A 27,412-nucleotide genomic window follows, 5' to 3' on the forward strand; every position below is an offset into this window, starting at 1 on the left:
GCCTTACCCAGGAATGTGACTAACCAGTCAGTCTGGAACTTCCTGGCCAGCACTAGTGAGGTAATCAGCTTGAGAGACCCCTGCCTTCCCTGGAAAGGAGCTGGCCTTGCCTGAAATAATCCTTTCTTTTGTTATAACTTCCATGTCCCACCCCCTTTCTGCCAGTAAAAACCTTCCGTTTGGGGCAGCTCCCCAGAGTTCTTTTCTACTTGCTAGATAGAAGGCTGCCCAAAATTCATGAATCAGTGAATAAAACCAATTAGAGGTTCTATTTGTTTACTTAGTTGAATTTTGCTTTTTAACGGTAACCGGATCAGCCACTTTTCCTCTGGGCAAGGAGCTGGAGTGGAGAGAGGGGCTGATTCTTTTGCAGAGAAGTTTGAAGTCCGCTCCTGTCTGACAACCCAAAGACAGGCTGAGTTCATGGATAGGCATTCCCAGGGCCCTTTAACTGCCCAGCAATACTGTAGGACTTGTAAAAAATGGAAGAAGAGACCTCCACATCAGATTTGAAATCATTCCCGGGTCTTCCAGTTTAGCTTCTTGCCCACTTTTAACGGGGAAGATGCTGGCAGCCTGATGGCCTTACGGTTTCTTGTCTAAATTTGGGGCATTTGATACACAGCCAAGGGTAAGCCTGGAGTACTCATTTGGAGAAAGGTACACTCAGTTCACCAGAAGAACCCTTACTCCCGACAGTGGTTAGACTTCCACGGGTCTTGGGTACATTCTTTCTCCGCTTTCCGCCTTATCACCACCCTTGGTTCTGCTTTTAGTGGCTCCCGAAGCCAGCGCGGGATTGAAGACCATTGGATTTGCGCCTGCGCAGGGGGTCGGGTGGCTGAAGTGACTGGGCAGCCAGGCCCCAGGGTCTGCGTGTCAGGGCGCCTGCGCAGGAGGCCAGTAGGCAGGGAAGGTTAAGCGGACTCATTGCCAGCGCTGAGCTGTCAGTGCGCCTGCGCGCGGACCCGGCGCCGCGGTTCTTGACCGTGTGCGCCCGGCGCTGGTTGTAGCCATGCAGCGAGCTGACTGCGAGCAGCCCTCCAAGCGACCCCGATGTGGTGGCAGCCCAAGAACCCCGCCAAACACGGCTACCGCAGTGGCAGGGAGATCTCCGGGCCCCGAACTCCACCCCAACCACCAGACCTGGGGCCCGGAGCAGGTGTGCTGCTTCCTAAGGCGCAGTGGCTTCAGCGATCCCGGACTGCTGGAACGCTTCCGAGGTAGCCGGGCTGGAGGGCGGAGGGTCGGGCTCGGCCACCCGAGGCGGGAACTGCGGGCCTGAGGAGGGGGTGTCCTGAGGCAGTGAGCAGGGGCCTCAAAGGGGACCCAAAGCGGAGAAGGGAGACCTGGCGCGGGAGGCACCCGAAGGGCTGGACTTGAGGCGGGAGCCGAGGCGAGGATGACCCGAGGCGGAGGGGCCTCCTGAGAAGGACGCAGAGAGCGAAGGCCTGAGGCACCCGAAGGGATGGACCTGAGATAGAGGAAGGAGAAGTGGGGCTTCCCGGGTTGGGGACCCGTACGAAGGAAGCAGACTCTGGGGATTGGGAACCTGGCTGGGACGGTTGGTCTAACGCTGGTGGGTCTTCAGGAACGTGCCACCCCATTGCCAGATAGGCGAGACTCAAGTCCCTTTTTTAAGTTCGAAGAACGTTTTCCCCCAGACCGTGCTCCGAGGGTTGCTGTCATTCAGAGTCATGCGTCACCCCTCTGTGCTACTGCAGCTCCTTGAACAATTGCCACCTTAGAATATGCTTTGGGGCTAAGTCCCCTTGCCCCAACTGGGGGTTTTCCTAAAGGGGAAGGGGCATGTTTTGTAAATCTCTGAATCCCCATCTCCTACCATAGCATGCCTGTAAGTAGGGCTTGTGTATGTTTGTTGGCTGGACTTGTAGAGCTTGGTAATGATCATGTTTTGCTGTCCTTATGCAGTTGTTGACCACGGAAGTCCCAGCAGCCTACAACTTGACCATGTCACATGAGAAATTGCACAGGTTCTGTGTTTTAAGCGACTTACTGGCTCAAGTTCAAGCATCCGCCCACTTGACATCTACTCAACTTCCCCTAATGGGTGTGAAGCTTAACCCCTGCCTTATTCTTTGAGATGTTCAATAGGAAGGTGGTGTCATTGAAGGTGGTGTCATTTGCAAATTCAGTAAACTTGTGCACTTGTGGGGTGGAGCCCCGTTCGCCTAGGCTGGGGGACTAGGGTGAGAGGAAATTAAGTGGTTCAAGACTTAAAAATAGTTTGGTGGGTGTAGGAAATTGTGCTTCTCTCTTTGCCTTTCCCCCTTTTGTTTTCCTTCAATGCTGGGATGGAATTTTCTTTGAGTAGCAACAGGTGGGGATGAAGTAATTTTACATTTTCTGTCTCCAAAACGTGACTGTTGTTGGCTCTCTGTTTCAGTGGTGTTCTGTAGATTAATTTATCAACCTTCAGAATTACCTGTTCTCTTGAACCCATTGTCTAATGCTAGCAGAAGACACTACATGCTTTTAATTGGTAAAAACTGACCAAGTGTTTATAGTCGCTCATTTCTTATGTGCTTTGTCTTGATCAAACTTTAGTCAGGCTTCTCTCTCTCTCCCTGAACTTTTGCTTGCCCCCACACCTGAGCAGGCACTAAAAAAGTGGAATATGCCCCCTCACCAGCTTCTGGGAACCAGCTGACTACAGTGGGAGACTGTCCTGTCAGACCCCACGAGGGTCACTTCCTCTCCAAATATTTCTGCTTTTTTCTGTTTGCCTCTCCTTTATCCTGTAAAAGAAACACTTTTTTTTCCCTTTTGATTTTTGAGTTGCTTGCTTCTGAGATCAGAGTGTACTATTATTGCAGTACTTTCTTTCCAATTAAAGTCTTTATTTCTATGGTACCTATCTAAGTCCAGGTTTGGTTTTATTTGATAAAACTAAGCACAAGGTGCAGGTCCCTTTCCTCATTTTGGAATACAGTCTCACAATTCCCCTGAAATTTAGAGACTGTAATCAAAATTTTTTTCAGAGGATGTATTTGAAGTCCAAAGATGTTAAGTAACTTTCCAAAGAGCATTCAGCTAGAAAAAAGCACAGCTGGATTTTAAGGTTAGGATGCATACCATGCCAGTAGGTAGGGCTTAACGTATATTTGTTGGCTGTACTTGTAGAGTTGTGCGTTTTAAGCCACTTACTTAGGGTCCGCTTATAAAGTCCACTTAAAGTCTGCTTACAAAGTAAGTCCAAACTTACTTTAGACTCCAGAATTTGTATCTGCTATACCTTAACAAGTGTTCTCATAAACAAAACAAAACAAACAGAAAAACACTGGATTCCTCTCAACAATAATAGAACAAACAAGCCAATTAAAAAAAAAAACATTGGAGAACATAACCAGTTTTAAAATCATCTAAAAGCAAGGGGAAAAAAAAAATTGAAAAATGAGCAAAACACAAGAACAGACAATTGACAACCAGCCAGCAAACACAGAAAAAGACATTCAGTCTCAGTTGTAATTTTATATTTAGATTGGAAAATTTTAAAGATGGATAATAGAAATGGGTAAACCAGTAAAGTTGGTGGAAGTGTCCATCAGCTTGACTGTGGACAGTTTGGCAATACCTTTTTACTTAGAGGAAATTTTATTTACAGGAATTTACAGATGCCATTGTACAGTGCCCAGAGAAATATGTTCAAGATCATTCTTTTAACCATTGGTTGTAAATAGCAAAAAAAGTAAAAATGATCAAAATACCCATCAATAATAGTAGTAAGTAATAGTGATAGCTATTTGAGCATTTAGTGTGAAGTACTATTCTATGCTCTGTACATGTTTTATCTTATAAAATCTTTACACCTCTTTGACATAGGTTCAGTTATATTCATTTTTTTATTTTTAAAGTTTTTTATTGAGGTACATAAAATGCACAAATCTCTATAGTATACTCATTTTAGAGGTAAGGAGCATAAGGCTCAGAAACAATAGGTTAAATGTATTATGGTACAAGACAGCAGTTGAAGGTGATGTTTAATAATTGACAAGAAAGATCCTTATGGTATATTGGGTATGAAAAAATACATAAACAACATAATTTCATTTGTGTAAAATTATGTACTTGACATAAATATCTCAAATGATACTACCCAAATGTTAATATTGGTTAATGGGAGAATTTAAATAAGTTGATATTTTATATTTTTATATTGTTTGGATTTTTTACATTGGATAGTTTTTTATGATAGAAAAATACAAAAAATGCAATTTTCATTGAAACATTTTTTCTTCTTGAAAAATTACTTCCTCATTTTCTGTTACCTTTAGAAAGAAGATTGTTTGAAAATACTCCAGTTCTGGTATCTGAAGTCAGAAAGGACTAGAATTAATTATATAGAAGAAATAAACCACATATATGTCTTTTAAAATCAAGTGTTATATCCTTTCTCTGGAGGTTTTGAAACTAAATCACTAAGTTGGGCACCCACAGGCTACGGCTTTGACCTGACTCTTTGAATAACAATAGACTACCTTTCTTTACCTACCCCCACCCCAGCCTTACCTGTTCTAGAAGGAAGTGGTGGTTTTGCAGCTGAACTTCCTTGCAAATAATTTTCTCCACTAACTTTACATTTTTCACCTGATGTATCAAAAAAAGCCTCCCGGGATAGTTATCTAGTTAAAATTAAGGCTTTCCAAGTGGCAAATCAAAAAAGTAGTACTCGGCACAGTCCACCTGTAGTGGGTGCTCAGTAAATGTTGATCTGAGTCAATTTTAGGAGATCCAAATTGAAGAAATCGAGAAGCATATGCTGTAAATACTGAAATCATTCGTCTTTTTTCTCTCTTTTATTCCATAGAAAATAAAGTCACAGGCTCATTACTGCCCTATCTTGATGAGTCTCATCTTGAAAATCTTGGAATAAGGTAAGAATGATAAAATTCAAGTTATAGCCAAGCACACTTTGACCTTTTTATTTGCCTTTGAGGGAAAAAGCCCACAATTTCTGTTATTAACTGTCCTCCTTTTAAATCTACAAAGTTTTAAAACAGAATCCCCCACCTGTTAACACAATTGTTTTTGTTGGTTTTTGCTGTGTGTGTCTTATGTTTAATGTTACTAATGGCTCCTATTTAAAAAATTTTGCTGACAAGCCTTCGATGAAATTTATAGTGACCAACCATTTTCTCTTAAGGTCAGAATAATTTAATGATAAACCTAGAAAATTTTTTACTCTCAAGTTAAGAATAATTGAATTATACAGAGTAGAAAATATACCCAATATAACTAGAAAATAGAACCAACAGAAAAAAAAATGTTGGCAAGAAAAATTAAGGCTACAACTCTATCTTGAAGTCTATTTCTAGGACTTTTTGAAGCTGTCTTAAGACTGGAATGTATCTCTGGTATTAGATTTAAAGACATTATCCAAGGTAATTTGGCATTTTTTAGTTGTATGATTTGGGACAAGTTATTTAACTCTTCATCTTCTGCACCTATGAAATGGATAATAATAATGAGACAATGTAATGTATGTAAACTGATGATCATATGATAAGCCCTTAATAAACTATGTATATCGGTAGAGATCCCTGTGTGTGGCTGAAGGTTCTAGGGTCTAGGTTTGTGTAGGTCCACTTTAAAGATCTCAGTTGAGGAGCCAAATAATTAAATATTCCTTAAAATGGAGACTTTGTTTTTATTAGAGAATTGGCAACGTGGTGAAAGACTCTTTTGTTCCGAAATTCCACTTAGCTGAATGTTGTTTGTGGTAACAGTAACTAAAGAATGAAAACAAAGGAGTGTACTGAATAACTTCATGCACCACTGCTTAGTGATTGATAATGGAATTAGATTGTGAAAAAAGATCACCTTAGCACATTTAACTAACTGACCTTTAATAAGTGTCCTTTGGATGTACTAATCTTCAGGGCCCTCTTGCCTCTTTCATAATCAAATTTCAGCCCTTTCAATCCCCTCAAACTCCTCCTTACTCCCTGTTTCTTATGTATAATCATTCTTACTATTTTAATTGAATGGAATTCATTCTGATAGCGTCTTCCTTTGAAAGGAAACTGTATACTTTGTGGACCCAAATACTATTGATATATGCAACAGATATTTATAGAGGGCTCACTATGTATTAGGTATTATTCCAGGAACTTGGGACACATGAGTGAAAAGAATAAACAAACTTCCAAAAGAACCACTACAGGCACAGCTTTTGTGTGCATCTCATTACTCTAGGTGGCTCCTGCAGGACTCTTCAGAACTATGTTTTTTCTATACAGCAGCCACTAGATATATGTTTAAATTTATTAAAATTAAATTTCAATTCCCCAGTTATGCTAGCCATGTTACAAGTGCTCAATAACCACTTACGGCTGGTGGCTACCATGGTGGACAGGGCAGATACAGAACATTTCCATCATGAGAAAGTTCTGCTGGACAGAGCTGCCTTTGAAGATTCCAGTAGGATAAGCTGAGGATGTTCATATAGTACCATAAGTGCAACCAACATTACTGTACCCTGACACTGTCTCCCGCCATTTCCTCTTTCACCTTTCCTAGTCCCCCACTTATATTCATAGGATTCATGTCCCAAAATAAATGACCTGTATGCAAACTCTTGTCCTAGACTCTGCTTTCTAGGGGGAATCCAGTTTAAACAAGTACTTCTTATAATTCCTCAGTTTTATGATGAACTGTTGATATTTGAGGTTTTTCTAGGAAATAAGAAACATTGTCACATTAACTGTACACATCAGTTCTAAGAAACATTAGATTTCAGAAAAAATGAAATACAGCAATAAAATCTTACTATAATTTAACTATAGTCCATGACCCAGTAGTCATCACTTAATTAAAACCCAAAAAGACTATTCATGAAGATATCACTGATTAAAATATGTGACAAGAGCCACTGGAGGGTTTTTTGTTTTGTTTTGGCAATGGCTATGGCAAAATAAATACTTGTAAAAGAGATTTACTGTAGTATTGGTTAAGGAAAACACTGGGCAGTGAGGTTGGTTTAGATTTGGCACTTGATGCTATGATTCCTATTATGCTCAACTGTGTAACTCTACTTAACCTGGTTAGTTATCGCTCACCTATAGGTACTTCACAAAGCTTGGTCTTTTTCCTGCGCTTGTTATGTCAAACTGATGAGGAGGCTAGGGGAATAATAAAACATGAGATATGTTGCTTTAATGATTAATCAGTTGTAATAATGTTTCCATACATCTCAAGAAAGTCATTCTTAGTTTTAGTAGTTATAGTAGATGTCAGGGTACAGCATAGAGGCCAGTTGTAGTGTTCCTGAATTCAAGTCTGTCTAGGGCTTTTAGCAAAGGATTTATTTTTCAATCTAATTAGCTAGTAGATCAATAAAGACTAACTCCTTGTCTGATGCTTCTTTTGACATTTATCTGGATGTCAGGCTGATATGCCTGAACCTATTATAGGTGTAAATGAAGCAGAATAGTGAATTACAGGATTTCAAACTGTTTGATTCCTATGAAGTTCTTTCTCAAAATGGGAGGGAGTATTAAGAGGGATTACTGACAAAGGAAAATGGATATAAATAAAGCTAAAACCTTCATATGTGTTTAATTTGTGCATGAGTCATACCTGGTTCTTTTAAGTCAAACTCGAACCTTTGTAATTGACCACTATAATCAATAAAATAATCCATCCATGGACTGATCATGCAACCAACAGCCACCCCTGCCAAGGAATCTTCTACATTTCCAAGGCTTGCTTTGTATCCTAGACATTTGCATTTGATTTGATTGTATCTTAACTGCAGTAACCAACAATTACTTCTCTTTGATATGACAGAGGCTCAGTTTTTTAAACAAATGTAGCCTTCCCATATATAACATCTTTGGCCAATTTAGATAACCTTGTATACATATTCACCCTTTGGTTACATAAGCTCCTGGGTTCTTGTAGTTAAAACAACTGATGGGATAAATATTGAATTTATAATCAGTTATAATTTGTGTAACACCTGTGATCATAGTTGAAGTTCTCCTGTAGTTCTCAAGGGCAGGAACTGAGTTTTTATTGTAACCCACTGCAGAAACACACTGTTTAATCCCTCCCTCGCCCTGTGGGGTAAATCCCTGTGAGGTATTATCCCTGTGCTATAGATGAGAAATAAATGTCCTGAAAATTTAAGTGATTTGCCCTAGGTCACACAGATAACATGTGCAGATGAGAGCCAATTCTGATTCCAAAGTCCTTTTTTCATTATTATGCTCTACTTTATTTTTTTATTTTTATTTTTTAATTTTATTTTGGTATCATTAATCTACAATTACATGAAGGACATTAATTCTGTTTACTAGGCTCCCCCTTCACCAAGTCCCCCCCACATCCTTGTTCACAGTCACTGTCCATCAACATAGTAAGATGGTGTAAAATCACTATTTGTCTTCTCTGTGTTGCACAGCCCTCCCCATACCCCCCCCACTATACATGCTAATTGTAATGCCCCCTTTCTTTTTTTCCCGCCCTTATCCCTCCCTTCCCACCTGTCCTCCCCAGTCCCTTTCCCTTTGGTAACTATTAGTCCATTCTTGGGTTCTGTGCTTCTGCTGCTGTTTTGTTCCTTCAGTTTTCTTTTGTTCTTATACTTCACATATGAGTGAAATCATTTGGTACTTGTCTTTCTCCGCGTGGCTTATTTCACTGAACATAATACCATCTAGCTCCATCCATGTTGTTGCAAATGGTAGGATTTGTTTTTTTCTTATGGCTGAGTAATATTCCATTGTGTATATGTACCACATCTTCTTTATCCATTCATCTACTGGTGGACATTTAGATTGCTTCCATATCTTGGCTATTGTAAATAGTGCAGTGATAAACATAGGGGTGCATCTGTCTTTTTCAAACTGGAGTGCTGCATTCTTGGGGTAAATTCCTAGAAGTGGAATTCCTGGGTCAAATGGTATTTCTATTTTGATATTATGCTCTACTTTGAAGAGTGCTATGTTGAGTTTTCACTTACGTGAGCCATGCAAATTCAGGATCATGAGGATAGGTGTTGACTTCAGTTAGGTTAAAATAAGTTTCAAGTATAAATTGAGCATTCAGTAGAGATGTAGGAGATGTTGAAATCCCAAGAGCAGAAACTCTTCCTGGAGGGTTTCATGTCTTAGAAGCAGAGGAAAGAGAGAGTTTCTAGGAGGAGCATGTTTGAATTATGAATTCTAATATGACATATTTTTATTAGTATAGATGACCTAGAGTTTATTATATACTCTAGGTATTATTATTAAGCAAATAATGATGTTTGCTTATCCTGTTGTAATTGTAGAACCTTGGGGGAGAGAAAGAAGCTGCTTAATTATATCCAACGACTGGGTGAGATGTCCATTGATACAATGAAGGTAAGAGGAATATGAGTTTATGATCATATTTTTTAATATAAAATGATATAACTCAATTATGTAGAATTCGTTTAAAAAATAACGGAAGGAATCTCAGTAATAGAATTGTGCATAATGGATTTTTACTTTTCTAAACTTGCTGCATGTTCTAAAATAAGAACAGAATATTTAAATCAGAAAAAAAACTAAAGTATTTTAAGTATATGGAAAAGCATAAGTAGACCACTACCCAGTTTGTCAGAGCTTAACATTTTGCCTAATTTACTTCAGATCTGTTGTTTTTACAACAAAATATTAGAAACAGTAGGCCCCCTATGTACCCCTTCTCAATTCTGTTTTTGTCCTTTCTCCCCGAAAAGTAATCCCTGTTCAGAATTTGGTTTACTCATTTTCATAAATACTTTTTTATTTTTACTACATGTGTATGTAGCTATAAACAATGTATAGTATTATTTCACATTTTAAAATTTTTATATAAACTATTTCACAGAAAGTAACCTTCTAAACTCATTTAACATTGTATTTTTGAGAATCATTCACATCAGCACACATAGCCCTAATTACCCCTCAGTCATAGAATAACTTTTAAAGTTGTACTAAATTTTCTTAAATTTGGTAGACTTTTTTGTCAAATACTAGTCCAAAGCGTGGATATATTCCTAAAGTTTAATCTATCAATAATTGTTGATATTCTCCTCTTCGAGGCCCTTCTAGATGTCAGAAACCCTGTTTTTCAAACCCAGTGTCCCAAGAATCATTTTAGCAAGCTATCAACTGGCCCCAATCCCAGAAATTCTGATTTTGGGAATATAGAGTCGAGACCACAAAATTTGCATTTTTTTCACAGACTCTTCAGGATAATTCTAATAACATAATTTCAAAAATGTTTCTCAATTGGTTTGTGACATTAAGTGTACCTTACTGTTCACCCTTTTGGCATCTATAGGTTAAATAATAGTTTCAGATCTAGAAGAATGTAGCCCTATTCATTCCCCTTTTGCACCCTTTTGGGTGATCATCATTTGCATTTTTCATCAGGTATTTTATGTATTTAATGTAGTGTTTGAGTTCTCTCAGATCCTTATGCGAACACGTTTCAGTTTTACTTTTGCAAGTTAGCCTGCTTATCTTCCCTTGAAAGCCATGTTTGAAAATATTTAATGAATTCATTTGGTTCACTCCTATAAGAATGTTCTTTTATAGACAAAGTAGCTGCTCTTCCAATAGATATTTTATTTGAAGAATAATCAAATCCCAGCCCTTTCTGAAAAAATTACCTAATATTAAAATAGTTCATTCTTTTTATGAAGAAATAAATAGAATGATCACTTACCAAAGACGATATCTAACTATTTGGTCCTGCAATTGGAAGAAAGTTACTGTCCTGTATTTTATTTTCTCCTTCCTCAGTACCAGCAGCATAGGATGTAGAAGCAGGTAGGGCATAGTTCAGAAGGTGAGTTTTCTTTATTAGGTGGAATCATTTCAAATGATCTCTGAGATCACATTTTCACAGTTATAATTCACAACAAAAATATTTTTGAAATAATAGTTAAGGCAGCCAGTGGTTTCATTTGGTACTTTTTTTCTTTTCTGTTTTTCTTCAGAAACAGGAAATTGTTTAATCTCATTTGTAAAGTATAAATTACAGTTGTAGAAAATAACTTTTAAAGGTACTAAGTACTTGAGTCACCATATAGTGATAAAATTGATACCTTATAAGATCTAGTTAGCTTCATTAGCAGTACAGTTGAAAAAGAATTGACTCCTACCCTAATTTGGTATCTACCTTTTACTCTTTTTTTTTTTTTTAAACAGCTATTGTGAAATATCATTCATATACCTTTCAACTCAGGCAAAGTATGTAAGTCCTTGTTTGTTAGAAAGTTCACAGGGTTGTTCAGGTCATCACCACAGCTGATTTAAATTGTAAGAGTATTTATTCTAGATGCAAGTCTCCTATCAGATGTATGATATGCAAATATTTTCCCCCATTCTCTGGATTGTCTTTCTTGGTGCTATTCTTTGGAGTACAAAAGTTTTTAATTTTAATGTTGTCCAGTTTAATCTATCTTTTCTTTTGCTTGTTGTGCTGGTATCATATCTAAGAAACCATTGCCTAACCCAGAGTGACAACCTTTTATTCTTGGCTCTGGTTTCTTCATGCTAAAATTAGTTCACTTGGCCTCTGAAGCCAGAATTGTATAACCGTGAGGAGGAATTGCAGTGTTTGACATAATTGACATTGATTTGTCCTATGGGTTAATGAATTTTAAGAGAGTGAAATATCCACTTTCTGTACCTTCTCTTGCTAGTAGGTTTTAAATCTTAGAATCACTAGCTCTGAATCTTTTTCTGGCGTTTTTTCTCTCTTTTCTTCTAAGTAGAACTGACCCTCCTTTTTTTTTTTTTTTTTTCTCCATTCTATTTTCCTAGTACTCTTGACATAGATTCTGTTGTCTTTCTCAGAGAGCTGTAACGGTGCCTTACTCATTTTATATCCAGTGCTTGGTATATACAAAAGACACCTAATAGACAATAAAATTGTTTGATCCTTCGTGGCTAGTAACACAATAGAATATCATATAGCCTTTAAAAGTGACAAGTAAATGAGCCATGTGACTGTATAAAGAGTAGTTTAATTAAATAATACTGGAAGAACAAAAATAAAAGATTGCAAACAATGAACAAAACATGTCAGTAGCACATACATACAAAGAGTTTGGAAGGGAATATGAAATAATGTAATTAGAATTTTCAACAACTCATTGCCCAGTATTAAGGGAATGGTTTAGAAATGTTGGTTCATCAATGAAAAGGAACCATTAAAATGGCAATTATTAGGATTAGTAAAATGAGAAAGCGCTCGTGGTGCATTTTGACATGAAGAATGTGTATATATATTAAGTTAAAAATAATTTTCATTGAGTTACTTTTTTGTAAAGTTGTTTAAATTTATTTTGTTTTAGTATATTTAGGGTGAAATAAATGTCTTAAAAAAAGTTATACACATACACAAAGTTAATATACCTGAAAAATAGACTGAAGACTTCTAGTCCTTTAAATGAATTAAAATTGATTGTAGAATTTGTCTTTGATAATTTTTAATAAAATAGATGTAAAATTTTTCCTTGATAATTTTTAGTAAAATAGATTCTCATTTGTTTTGGTTACCCTAATCTTATATAAAAGAGAAGGAATAGACGAGTGTATGATTTTCATATATTTAAAGATTATGAAACTTTTTCTGACTGATAAGGACATTCACAGGGTTGAATTAAGACATCTCTTGTTCCTTCTATTCCTGAAATACTTTGACATCATTCTTGGTGTATTATTAGAGATGACTGACTTGATAAAGTGGTTTTATAGAGCAGGATGGAAAAAACTAATATAATACTAAACATCAACCATAAGTCTAATCTTTATTAATGTACATGTATTGTTAAACAAGTTATAAATTCTAGTCATTATTTGACTCAGGCTGTTGTTACCCAACTTGAATTGAGCTCTTTTTAAAGGAAATAACTTCCGTATTAACAGTATGTTCAAATAAATGTTAGATCAGGTGACCCCTTTAAGTTACTTTACAGCATTGAGCTTCTGTAATTCATACTTTATAAATTTCTGTGTACAGACATGGTACACTTTAACTATAACAGCATGTTAACATAGATATCTTTGCAGTAGTGGTTCAACTATAGTCATTTAAAACATATTTCAGTTCCTACAGTATACCAGGCACTCTCTGGTAGGTTCTGAGAAAATGGCAGTAAACAAGATTAATAAGGTCCTTCATTGCCCAGAATTCCATGTATTTTTAAAGAACTTCATGGAACAATTTGAAGCAGTTTGAAAATCATGGATTAGATCATTTATCAGGTTCCTTTTTTATTCTGTAGCTTTCTCTTTAAAAGGCAGTTATGGACGGTTAAGAAAGATGTATCTTTATTTAAAGAAGTATAGAGTGGCACTAATTTATGACCCATATGTAAAGCCCCTGTTTAATCTTAGAGTAATGAATAATTGTGAAGTTATAGACACATTTAGGGAAAAAATAGGCACAGTATGGGTACTAATATGGCTTATATGATCTGAATGAGTATGTTAAGTGATTATGTTTAAGTTGAATACAAGACTAGCTTATTAAAGGCTAATTAAATAATATGCATAATAAAAAGATTGAAATCCTTATCTCTGTGTTATGAGAATCCACTAGGAAGAAGTAAAATATAACCAGATTCTAATACACTTGATCTGTCTGATAGTGAAAAGTTAAATAAGGGGATATCAACATCTTATCATTTCCCTAAGTAGTACTCTTGAGGACATCAAATAGCTTTGACTTTGCACTGTAGCTAGGAATGGTGCACAAAATTTTTAGATGGAGTTAAATGTTATTACTCATTAATTAAACTTAATTTTCTAGGTAATTAATGATCCTATCCATGGCCACATTGAACTCCACCCTCTTCTCATCCGAATCATTGACACTCCTCAATTTCAGCGGCTTCGATATATTAAACAGTTGGGAAGTGGTTACTATGTTTTTCCAGGAGCTTCGCACAACCGATTTGAACATAGTCTAGGGTAAGAAGGGAACTGATGGGGAATTTACAGTTAAGTGCCTTCTGTCTCATGAAATGATTCTTATCTTATCTTATCTTATCTTTTGTATCCTTATAAACTATCTCACATCTTTCCTGGAAAGATAATGAAAATATCTATTGACAGGTCATTTGGATGCAAAAATTTGTGTTTATTATTTAAAAACCAATAGTGTTGGTTACTGATATAACTAACTTTTTGAGTTTGATTATTTAATTTTCCTGTACCCCCTATTTTCTCTTGTATAGAATTGCCCTTTGAAACCAAATCATGTTCTTACCTGACAGGAAATAATGTAAATCAGAAAAGCATTCATGAGCTTAGAGAAGGTGGCACCTTAGTTATGTGTCACTGAGTTGAGACTTTGGTCTGCTTTCCCATTATACAAATAATGGGCTGGGAAGAACTGGACAGATTTTTAGATTTTCATGAAGTACTCCCAGTGTATTACTCTTTGGGTTTGTTTGTTTTGAACCATTTATTTTTAGCCAGACTATAGGTATCTACTCAAATCTTCATTGATCAGCAAATATTTATTGAAAACTTACTAGCTCTGCCAAACCAAAAAGATAACAATGGTTTCTATCTTCATGAAGCTCAGGGTTTAGGGGAGAGGTAAGATAATTGTATTTATTCTGGAATTACTTTCAGGGAGAAGTGCTGAAAGTGCATTTAACATTTGTTAGGCATTTTATCTTCAGTCTATGTTGTAAATATTACAAGCCAGAAGTCCTGCTTTTTTAAAAAGAAATTGTAGTAAAATACACAGAACATAAAATCTACTATCTTAATCATTTTTAAGTGTACAGCTCAGTAGTATTAAATATATCCACATTATTGTGCAACCAAGCTCCAGAACTTTTTCATGTTGCAGAACTGAAACTTCATACCCATTAAACAACAATTCCCCATACCCCTCTCCCTCCATTCCCTGGTAATCACCATTCTAGTTTCTGTTCCTATGAATTTGACTGCTCTAGGTATGTCATATAAGTGAGTTTGTTTCTGGCTTATTTCACTTAACATAATTTCCTTGAGTTTCATCCATGTTGGTGCATGTGTCAGAATCTTCCTTTTTAAGGCTGAATAAAATTCCATTGTATGGATAGACCATGTTTTGTTTATCCATTCATTCATGGGTGGACACTTGAGTTGCTTCCATCTCTTTGGCTTTTGTGAATAGTGCTATGAACGTGGGTGTGCAAATCTCTCTTTGAGGCTCTGCTTTCTATTATTGTGGGTATATACCCAGAAATGGAACTGCTGGGTCATTTGGTAATTTTATTTTTAATTTATTGAGGAACTGCCATACTGTTTTCCATATGGCTGCACCATTCTACATTCAGACTAACAGTGTACAAGGGTTCCAATTTCTCCTCATACTGGCCAACATTTTTTTCCAGATAATAGCCATCCTAATGGGTGTGAGATGGTATTTCATTGTGTTTTAGATTTTGCATTTCCCTCATGATTAGTGATGCTGAGCGTAGAGGTCCTACTTATGAGATTGTTCGTGTCTTTCTACCTTATTCTGAAGTAGACTGTTCTGTTAAGTTGTCCTAGAGATATTTTAGAACATCTGAGAAACCATACTTGAGTACCACACATATCACTCATCTTTTGAACAGAAGAGTAACTTTATTTTTGTTTTGTTTTTTGCTCCGCAGTGTAGGGTATCTGGCAGGATGTTTAGTTCGTGCACTGCATGAAAAACAACCAGAGCTGCAGATCAGTGAACGAGATATGCTCTGTGTTCAGATTGCTGGGCTATGTCATGATCTCGGTAAGCCATACAAAAAGCCAAAGTTGTTACATAAAACCATAACATGCTACCTCTTTGAAATTTAGAAATCTGACTAACCAAAAGAAATACAGAAGTTGTATTTTGACGTTCCAGTTAACATTAATAAATGTGCCATTGCTTCATCCTAGAATGATTCATAAACCCAGAGCTTTGCTACTTTATTTTTTATAGTCTTTCAGCGAATTTCCCCTGTTAAACATCTTTGCTGCAAGTTACATGAAAGGACTTGACTTTCTGATAGTGAGGTTTTCTGACTACTGTGTTTATAAGGATGTGAATTTTATTTTATTTTTATCCTTCTTGTTGAATAAAATTGCCATTTTTCTTTCAGTTACTTCATCAAATACATTATTCTCATGCTTAAAATACATAATCTGCTCTAGCAGATTAACAGCAGATTTAGAGAACTCCTTTTCTTCCCTGACCCGTGTGAGGTCTTAGGCCACTTAAACTAAGTAGAAGAATATCCTTTTTCTTTGACAAAGAAAGAGAAAAGAGACTGTCTTCTTCTGTTGCATGAATTTTTACTGCTATCATTGTAGTTTATTCCTACCTCTTAGATGATGCTGAGAGTTTGTGTGTGCCCTTAGGTCAGAGAAAGAGAGGTATCTGTTTCAGTAGCCAGATACTTAAAGGGCACTCTCTTTAGTGCGTCCCCTTGGAGATTTCAGTAGGACCAGTAGCACCCTCAGATGATAAAGATTCTTGGGATTTTTGAGAGGTAATCAAGGGAAACCTTTGCCAGTCCCCAGGAGTCTGAGCACTGCAGTCGTGAGCCCTTGTGGACAGACTGACATGCAAAAAGGCCCAGGGCTACTCCAGGTGGGCTGCCTCTCCAGCCAAGTAACTCACTTCTCAACAAAGTTCCATATCACCAAATGTTGTGGAACATTAAAAATCACTTACAAATAAGATAAACTAGTGACCTCTATTTTTGATGCCCACATCATCAGTAAACACTCAGAAAACAGTCCCCACACATGTATATTTATTATAAAATATATTAATATACATTATGAGATTCACATTACACTAGATGTTTTTAAAGGATGAGAGTAGTAACATAAAGTTTAATATTTTCTTCCTGCACCCCAGCATTAGAATCGCTGTTCTGATATACATAATTCAATCTGAAGATGCCAGAAGTTTTTGTCATTAACATTCCTTTCAGTTACACAAAACCGTCCTTTCGTCAGATTTATTTAAATTCCAGTGACTCAGAGATGCCTCAGTGGATAGCTTACTTTTCTATTCTTTTATTTTAGAAAGTAGGAAAGGAGGATTTGTCCCTTTTTGTGATGTATTTATAGATGATTAATTTCTGTTGATAATTAAACTAAAAAGATAAAACAAGAGATTAGCTTTTTGTCAACTATCAAACATTTTTCTTGTTCTAAGGCTGCTTTTGTTTTTAAGGTCATGGGCCATTTTCTCATATGTTTGATGGAAGGTTTATTCCACTTGCTCGTCCAGATATGAAATGGACGGTATGTATTCATATATGTAATAGTCAATAAAACAGAAATATTTAAGTAGCCATTGCAGTGTTAAGTATATTTACCCATTACAGTTTTCATAAATAACTACGTGACATGCTGTATATATAAATATGTTTCATATAGGGTGCTTTCATATATAACTATGTGTTTTCATTTGATCCTCACAGTTGTCTGTAAGGAAGGAATCATCTCCATTTTTACAAGTGTGAAGGAACTTGAAGCTCACAGAGGTGTATTGATGCACCAGAAAAATCACAAAGCTGTTAAATGGTATAGCCAGCACTAGAAAACTAGCTTTCCTAATTTAATGCTCTTTTTACTCTATCACATTAATGTGAAAAAAAAAACTTCCACTCTTGACTCATTTTGTCTGACCACAAAGTAACTGATACCAGCAAAGTTTCATCCTTTTTATGAAATGAGCCATTTTCTAATTATGGGTTTGCAGGTGGCTAGCCTCTATTTTTGGAATGAATTTTTGAGAAGTAAAGTTAGATTGGCTCCCATTTTTTTTTATCACACCATTATTTCTGGAACTAGAATAGAAAAGGGTATGCTTCCTAGTTGTCAACCACTATGTCCTTTCTCTTTCTTAGTTCACATACAATAACTGTACATATTATAAGTGTACATACAGGTCAGTGAGTTTTGACAAGGGTATACATCCACATAACCACTACAAGTTAGGACAGAGAATGTTTTCATCTTCCTAGAAATTCCTCTGTGCTCCTTTCAGCCCATTCCTACTCTTCACTCCACCATCACCTTCTGATTTTTATAAACCAGATTACTTTTGCCTATTCGTAGACTTGAAATAACTAGAATCATGTAATAGGTACTCTTTTGTGTCTTTTATTCACTCAACTTAATGAGTGTGAGATCCATTAATTCATGTTGCACACATCTGTTGTTGATCCCTTCTTATTGTCGAGGTAGCAAAAAGTAAGTCATGATTTGTTTATCCTTTCTCCTTTTTTTTAAATTGAGATATTGATATACAATCTTATACTGGTTTTATACATACAACACAGTGGCTCAGCAGTTACACATATTAAATCATCACCCTCACTAGTGCAGTTATCTGCCAACATAGGGAGATGTTACAGAATCATGGGCTGTATCTTCCATGCTGTACTACCGTCCGCAAGACCAACTTCTTTTATGACTGAGAATTGTTGTGCCCCTTTTCCCCCTCACCTTCCCCACCCACCCACCCCATTCCTTGCCCCTGGCAACCTCCAGTCACTTCTCTGTGTCTATGCATCTGTTGCTATTTTGTTCATTTTGTTTTGTCTTATTTTTATATTCCACAAATAAGTAAAATCATATGGTACTTGTCTTTCTCCACCTAGCTTATTTCACTTAGCGTAATACCCTCTAGGGCCATCCATCCATGTTGTTGCAAATGGCAGGATTTCTTTTTTTATGGCTGAATAATACTCCATAGTGTGTACGTACCACATCTTTATCCATTCACCTATTGATGGACACTTGGGTTGCTATCCTTTCTCCTTTTGATGGAATTTGGGTTGTTTTGAATAAAGTTGCTATGTACATTTCTGTACAGGATTTTTGTGGAAAATTTTCCCATTTCTCTTAGGAGTAGAATTGCTGGGTCATAAAGTAGACACATATTTTAACCTAAGACACTTCTCAGGGTAGTAGAGATTTCCTGTTTTCCACAGCCTCACCAACCTGTGGTTTTTTAGATTAGTCCTTTCAGAGTATGAAATGGCATTTTGTGGTTTTTTTTTTTTATTCTATGATGTATGTTGAATACAGTTTCCTGTACTTTGTTTTAGATAAATCTTTTGTGAAGTTTTTTCAATGTTTTACCCATTTAAAAAATTTGATGTTTGTCTTTTAATTACTGATTTGAGTAATATATTAATCATATATGTGATTAGAAAATCTAATTATAATAGAATTATATAATAGTTAACATATAACTATATTAATTATATTATCTATTTATAATCAAGAATGTATATAGTCAGATACATGTATTGTGAATATATTTTCTCCAGTGTCTGACTGGCCAATTCATTTTTTTTAATGGTGCCCTTTGAGAAACAGAATTTTATTTTATGTATTTATTTTTTAGCAGTTTAAAAGGAGATTTATTGAAGAACTTTGGAATGTTTGCTTGAGTAGTAGGGATATGAGGGAAAACTCTCCAGTGGGGGGGGGGGGGTTGTCAGACATCATCCTTTGTGCCCAGAAATCTTAAGTGCTTGTGAGGTACTCTGGTTCTTTAACTGACTAAGATGGATAGTTTCTCTCCAGTTTTCCTGCTCTGGGACCTGCCCTCAGGCTATAAGACATAGAAGAATTGGAATATTGCCCAGTGCCTTTCTCTTCCGAGTGTTGCCTTCCTGGTGACATCTGCCTACTTTTGTTTGCTGTCAGGTACCTTCAGAAAGTTGTCCAGAGTTCGTGGTTTTTTTCAGCAGGGTTGATCTAAATGAGATTTACTCAACCACCCCCAAGTTTTTTTTATTTTTTTCACCTTGAAAGATGGTTTTTATTATTCAGAGAGTAGTATCCTAGAATTCTTCTGAATTATTTATTTATTTATTAAGGTATCATTGATATACAGTCTTACGAAGGTTTCACATGAGCAACATTGTGGTTACTACATTTACCCACATTATCAAGTACCCCCCAAACACCCCATTGCAATCACTGTCCATCAGCGTAGTAAGATGCTATAGAGTCCCTACGTGTCTTCTCTGTGCTATACTGCCTTCCCCATGACCCCCCCTACATTATGTGTGCTGATCATAATACCCCTTAATCCTCTTCTCCCTTCCTTTCCACCCCCTTTCCCTTTGGTAACCACTAGTCACTTCTTGGACTCTGAGTCTGCTGCTGTTTTGTTCCTTCAGTTTTGCTTTGCTGCTGTACTCCACAGATGAGTGAAATCATTTGGTATTTGTCTTTCTCTGCCTGGCTTTTTTCACTGATCATAATACCCTCTAGTTTCATCCATGTTGTTGCAAATGGTAGGATTTCTTTTTTTCTTATAGATGAATATTCCATTGGGTATGTGTACCACATCTTCTTTATCCATTCATCTATTGATGGACACTTAGGTTGCTTCCATGTCTTGGCTATTGTAAATAGTGCTGCAATAGACATAGGGGTGCATCTGTCTTTTTGAATCTGGGATCTTGTTTTCTTTGGGTAAATTCCTAGGAATGGAATTCTGGGTCAAATGGTATTTGTATTTTTAGTCTGAGGGACCTCCATATTGCTTTCCACAATGGTTGAACTAATTTACATTCCCACCAACAATGTAGAAGGGTTCTCCTTTCTCTGCATCCTTGCCAGCATTTGTTGTTGTTTGTCTTTTGGATGGTGGCCATCCTAACTGGTGTGAGGTGATATCTCATTGTGGTTTTAATTTACATTTCCCTGATGATTAGTGATGTGGAGCATCTTTTCATGTGCCTGTTGGCCACGTGAATTTCTTCTTTGGGAAAGTGTCTGTTCAGATCTTCTGCCCATTTTTAAATCAGGTTATTTGCTTTTTGATTGTTGAGGTGTGTGAGTTCTTTATCCAAGTCTTTTTCTTTAAATATTTTGCCTTTACATTTAAGTCCTTAAGTCATGTGGAATTTTTTTTGTGCATGTGTATAGTGGCAATCTAATTTCTTGTTTTTATTTATTTATTTATTTATCTTAAGGTATTGTTGATATGCACTTTTATGAATGTTTCACATGAAAAACAATGTGGTTACTACCACATACCCCATTGCAATCACTGCCCAACAGTATAGTAAGATGCCACAGCGTCACCATTTGCCTTCTCTGAGCTACACTGTCTTCCCCATGATCCCCCTCACACCATGTGTACCAATCATAATACACCTCAGTCCCCTTATCCCTCCCTCCCCACCCACCCTCTCCCATCTCTCCCCTTTGGTAACCCCTAGTCACTTCTTGGAGTCTCTGAGTCTGTTGCTGTTTTGTTCCTTCAGTTTTGCTTCGTTGTTATACTCCACAAATGAGGGAAATCATTTGGTACTTGTCTTTCTCTGCCTGGCTTATTTCCCTGAGCATAATATCCTCCAGCTCCATCCATGTTGTTGCAGATGGTAGGATTTGTTTCTTTCTTATGGCTGAATAGTATTCCATTGTGTATATGTACCATATCTTCTTTATCCATTCATCTACTGATGGACACTTAGGTTGCTTCCATAGCTTGGCTATTGTAAATAGTGCTGCAATAAACATAGGGGTGCATATGTCTTTTTGAATCTGAGAAATTATATTTTTTGAGTAAATTCCTAGGAGTGATATTCCTGGGTCAAGTGGTATTTCTATTTTTAGTTTTTTGAGGAACCTCCATGTCGCTTTCCACAATGGTTGAACTAGCTTATATTCCCATCAGCAATGTAGGACGGTTCCCCTTTCTCCACATCCTCACCAGCATTTGTTGTTCTTAGACTTTTTGATACTGGCCATCCCAACTGGTGTGAGGTGATATTTCATTGTGGTTTTTATTTGTATTTCTCTGATAATTAGTGATGTGGAGCATTAATTTCTTGTTTTTAAATATGGATAATTCTTTATTGATCACTGATCTGTAATACCAACCCCAACATTGATTAACTTCCCATATATAATGAATCTTTCTAGATTCTGTTCTGTTCCACACTTTCTTAGTTATTATTACTTTATAATAAGTCTTGGTAGTTGGAAAGACAACTGTTCACACCTTGTTCTTTTTTTGGATATCTTTGCCCCTTTTCTCTTCTATTATAAATTTTATAATTTCTCCATGAAGGTCTGATAACATCTTTTGTTATATGAACTCCTAAGTTGCTTATAAGTTGTAATTGATATGGGCTGTGCTATCTTTGTGAAACTTAGATTTTTCTGTATCTGTAAAATCTTTTCTGAACCATTTGAAAATAATTTGTAGATATACTCATTTATTCCTTAATACTTCAGTGGGTATTTCCTGAAAGCAAGAACCTCCTCTTATATAACCTCAGTACATATCAAAATCAGAAAGTTAATATTGGTGCAGTATTATCTACTTTACAGACTTTCTTAAATTTCACCAATTGCCCATATGACAAAGAGGGAAGAAAACATTTTTTTCCTGATCTGTACATGCATTGCATTTAGTTGCCATTTCTCTTCAGTCTCTTGATCTGGAATGATTCTTCAAACTTTGTCTTTCATGACCTTGTCATTTTTTGGAGTACAGTTGAGTTTTTTTGTGGAATTGATTTTGAGTTTCAGTTTTTCTGATGTTTTCTTTCCAGGTGAGAATGCATTTTTGGCAGAATGCTGTTTGTCCTTAGTGTGTCACATCAGAGACACATAAAGTATATTTAAGTCATTACTGGTGATATTAACTTTGATCACTTGTTAAAGGCAAACTCAGTCAAATCTCTCCACTATACTCTTTTTTTCCTCTGTAGTTAATATGTATCTTTATTCAAGTAAGGAAAGAGTTATAGGACCTTTCAGGTTTTTGTTTTTATCTTGAGTCAGTTTTTGGTAAGACCTGTGATAGGACAGATGTCTCAAGGTGGTCGTTTGATCTTTACAGCAATTATGAATGAGTAAATAGAGATAGTTGAATAAAATGAGGCCAATTTTGATTCCCACCCAGGTCTTGACTTCAGAGCTTAAAAACATTTTTTACTGGCAAGTTTGCAGTTACCCCTTTTCACCACTAGATGGAAATGTTATAGAACTTGGAACTACATTTGAAGGATGATGAAACAGTAGAACTTACAGTGATATTTATTAAAAATGGGATTCTACATGTATGATTTGGTAATATTCTTCTGTACTTACTATACAGCACCTCTGTACCTCAAGTGGTATATCCCTTTAGTGTGTTTATGAAATAATGATGAACATAGTTTGAAAAGGTTTTAGGCTAGTTAAATACAGACATACCTCGTTTTACTGTGCTCCGCTTTATTGTACTTTGAAGATACTATGTTTTTAACACATTGGAGGTTTGGCAACTGTGCATTGAGCAAACCTATTGGTGCCATATTTCCAACAGTATTTGCTCACTTTGTGGCTCTGTCATATTTTGGTGATTCTTGTAATACTTTCAGTGTTCCCATTATTGTATTTGTTGTGGTGATCTGTGATCAGTGTTATGAGTTGCTGATAGGTCAGATGGTAGCACTGTTTAGCAGTAAAGTATTTTTAATTAAGGTATGTATATTTTTTTCTTAGACATAATGCTGTTGCACATTTGGTATTGCACACTGAATAGACTACAGTTCAGTGTAAACATGATTTTTGTAAGCATTGGGAAAGCAAAACACTCATTTGACTTGCTTTATTGCAATATTTGCTTTAGTGCAGTGGTCTTGAACCAAACCTGTAATCTTTCTGAAGTATGCGTGTAGACACAAATTTGATAGGTTTTTAAAAATATCTGTGGGACTGTAGCTGGAAACTAGATCTTTAACATGCAGTAGAAATTCACCTCTGAATTACCTGGAATCAAGAGTTAATTTGGATAATCTGGGTCCTAATGGACTAGAGTCTCTAACAAACCATATTATGCTGACTTTTCCTAGCATGAACAGGGCTCAGTTATGATGTTTGAACACCTAGTTAATACGAATGGACTCAGAGATGTCATGCAATACTATGGTCTCATCCCTGAAGAAGATATTTGCTTTATCAAGGAACAAATTACAGGACCACTTGAATCTCCAATTAAAGATTTTTCGGTAAGTTTGTGTACAACTTAATTTGAACTGACTGGTACTTTCCATCTAGTCTTTTCTCAGTTCCTTCAGAGCTTTTTAAGGAGGGGTATTTGGCTACTTAGAGGGACTAAATGATAGACTATGTTATATATTTCTACTACTTAATGCAAAAAAAATGAAAGGCTTATATATTTTTTCTATCTCTTAACTGAGTTCTTTAGAGGTTATCCTCCCAAATTAAAATACACATGTAAATATTTTTAATGAATTTGTATTCAGTATTTTACGTAGAAGCCTAAAGTTACTTTTTTTTTAAATGAAAGTATGTTTCTTATTTATTCCTTAAAATTAACATATTTGAAATATTTAGCTATATGAAGAGCTAGAAAAATGTTGAATTAGTTCAGAGGAAAATCTGTTTTGTTTCCTTTATGATTATTTTTTTAATTTAAAAAGAAGTTGAAAAATAATTTCCTCCTGAAGTTTTTAAGGTTTTTTCCTTAAATATAATGCAAATCTACTTATAAGATGTAAGATAAAGAGGTGGATTTTATAGCAAATATCCTATTTCTAAAAAATTGAGCTCTAAAAATTCTTTGGACAGTACAAATCATTTAGACTAGATGTATAGCTACTTTGAAAGATAGTACTATTTTCGTGCATGAAGTCAAACATTAGTATATAAGGAACATTCTTACTAGTTCATAATTATATTTTATATATTTTTAGAAACTTGTAAAGCAAGAAAATAAGAAAGCTTGTTGGTTATGGGAATTGTAATGAAGTTAGGATCCTTTCAGTGGCACAAAGTTTATTATTAATAGTATGTCACATACCTTAGCATTTCTTTTCCTTTTTCTACTAATTTAGGAATTAAGTAGAAGAAGGAAAAAGTAGAAACCTTCTAAGTTACACATTCCCATTTAGGTGTATGTTTATAATTTTTCAGATTTGTATAGTGCTTTGCTTTTGCCTGTAAACAGAGTTGGTTCCTATCCTAAAATTTTCTGTGTTTTCTTGTCTTTCAGTGGCCATACAAAGGGCGTCCTAAAGAGAAAAGCTTCCTATATGAGATAGTGGCCAATAAAAGAAATGGCATTGATGTAGACAAATGGGATTATTTTGCCAGGTATGCAGAAAAGTTGGTTAAAGTCCTTGTATATTTCAAATATATACAATTTCTATTTAAGTAAGCAAAATAAAAAAATCCTTGTGTAAATTTAGAGTTAATATTTAAGGTACAGTTTCCTTGTTAAAAAATTTACTGTTAAAAAAAATGAAATTTCTTCTCTCTGCTTTGGAATGTTTCCAGGGACTGCCATCATCTTGGAATCCAAAATAATTTTGATTACAAGCGTTTTATTAAATTTGCCCGTGTCTGTGAAGTTGATAACAGGAAGCGTATTTGTACTAGAGAGAAGGTAAGCCGTATTGGAAGAACAACAAAGAAGATGTAGTTCACAGTTTGAAATCTAGAAATAACCATTCACTAATTTGTAAAAACCAGTACCTGGTAAATTGTCAATCCTACTTATGCTTAGCATTTGTAAGTTTCTACTGTGTGTGTTTAGTAACAATCAAATTACATTTGACACTGAGTATTGTATTAGGCACTGTTTCGAGTGTTTTAGATGGATTAACCCAATTTTTACAACCCTATGAAATAGATAATACTATTATCCCACTTAACAGATGTGAGAGGAGCAAATTGAGTTACAAAGAGGACATGCAATTTATAAATGGCAGAACTGGAATTTCAACCCAGAAAGTTTGGCTCAGGTTTCACCCTTTATCACTATATTAGTGTTTCATCATAGTTAAAATACTCAAATTCTTAGGTCCCATGTAGCTGAAGAGTAGTACAGTATTGTTCTATAGAAAGTCTTTCTTTTGAGAATAAGGAATCTAAGAAGAATAATATCTAATTTCTAGAGTTATTAGGAAGATTTAAAAATATATTGATGGTGCCTTAAACAAAAACTATCAAAGTTAAAACACTCAATAGATTTGGGTTTACTAAGAACAAAAGATGCAAACCAATAGTTTTACTCATCTGCCTTGCCATTTTTTCAGTGGACTCAGGGGTTTTAGTGAAATAGCCCCTGTACATAGCCCTCTTGTCTGCCACCATCCCTTTTCCTTATCTTATATACTTATCTACTAACAAGGGTAACATAATGTGATCCTGTATTAATACTAATCTCATGTTTTCTTGCAGGAGGTTGGCAATCTGTATGACATGTTCCACACACGCAACTGTTTGCACCGTAGAGCTTATCAACACAAAGTTGGCAACATCATTGACACAATGTAAGGAATCCTATTGTTATTTCTCTATGAAATTTTCCATGATGCTTTGCTAGAGTATCATTCTTGGGTCAAGTTGAGATCTCTCAATAAATTCATGTGAATTCTAAGTGAATAAACCTAAAATGGTTTCCTTAAACAAGCAAGAAAACTAGCATAAAGTAAATGTAACTTAGTTGGAGAAAGAGGAGGAGCATGGATAAATCAGATAGATGAGTGGCAGAATAGCTGGCTTCAACTAGACAAAAGAGGCAATGTTGGCATGGCTGAGACGTTTGCACAGGTATTCACTTATGTACCAGAAATTAGTCATCAAGGTGAGATGGGACATGGATAATTGACATTCCAAATTAATGACAAAAAATAATTTTAAGGGTCAAGATTAATGTCTGTCCTTACCCTATCAGTTATTTATCAAAATTATAGCAAATAATAAAACAGACAGGAATTTCACCTCTTCTCCATGATCCAGTCAGAACCATGATAGAAAAATACAATCAAGTACAGATGTTAAGTGCAGCCATACATCTCTGTCACCCAAAGTATCCACAAGGAATTATCAAAAGTTAGGTGTGAGTTGAGTTAATTCCATGTCTTTAAAATAGCTTTAAATTGAGTTATTATATGCCTTTCATACTCATGTTTACATTTGTGGTGAGAAAATTTATTCCTCCTATTTTTGCCCCATCTTTTGTCATGAGCAGACTACTTATAATGTGTTCTATTTGTATTGTTACTTTGGTAAGAAGTTTTTGTTGTTTTTGTTAATTTGTTTTTGATTTGGAGAGTTGGAGAGCTCTACATTCAGAGCCTGGCATTATTTCTTCCTAACTTGGTTAAATGAAAATTACTTAATTTCTGTATCAGTTAAATTGAGGCTGATTACACCCATCTTATTGGCAAGGTTAAATAAGGTAATGTATCTAAAGCTCTGCCATAATGCCTAGAACACAGCAAACATGGTAGCTCGTGAATCATCATGTGCTTATTACTATGTTCGAGAAGCAGTTGACTTTAGAACATTTTATCTCAAAAGTTTACTTCCCTAAAGTAGAAAGATTTCTTTAATTTTAAGTCAGGCATAAAGCAAATATTCAAATGTTCTTGTAAACAAATTTTTATAAA

At 35.8% G+C, this 27,412-nt stretch overlaps 1 protein-coding gene across 2 annotated transcripts in view; it reads left to right on the plus strand.

Annotated features, from left to right (window-relative positions):
* Positions 1-922: 922 nt before the first annotated feature.
* SAMHD1 (SAM and HD domain containing deoxynucleoside triphosphate triphosphohydrolase 1) overlaps positions 923-27,412 on the plus strand; it is a 40,510-nt gene continuing 14,020 nt past the window's right edge. The window contains exons 1-10 of one of the 2 annotated variants that reach the window (XM_037012780.2): positions 923-1,223; positions 4,829-4,895; positions 9,296-9,368; positions 13,798-13,958; positions 15,644-15,759; positions 17,197-17,267; positions 23,846-24,001; positions 25,009-25,109; positions 25,293-25,401; positions 26,199-26,290. In XM_037012780.2, the coding sequence (XP_036868675.2) occupies positions 1,016-1,223; positions 4,829-4,895; positions 9,296-9,368; positions 13,798-13,958; positions 15,644-15,759; positions 17,197-17,267; positions 23,846-24,001; positions 25,009-25,109; positions 25,293-25,401; positions 26,199-26,290 (1,154 nt within the window). In that variant the 5' untranslated portion in view covers positions 923-1,015. The remainder of the gene's footprint in view (positions 1,224-4,828; positions 4,896-9,295; positions 9,369-13,797; positions 13,959-15,643; positions 15,760-17,196; positions 17,268-23,845; positions 24,002-25,008; positions 25,110-25,292; positions 25,402-26,198; positions 26,291-27,412) is intronic. The other variant, XM_037012779.2, reaches the window with a different exon arrangement.

The sequence above is a fragment of the Manis javanica genome, chromosome 5 (assembly GCF_040802235.1).
Source record: "Manis javanica isolate MJ-LG chromosome 5, MJ_LKY, whole genome shotgun sequence".
Lineage (NCBI taxonomy): Eukaryota > Metazoa > Chordata > Mammalia > Pholidota > Manidae > Manis > Manis javanica.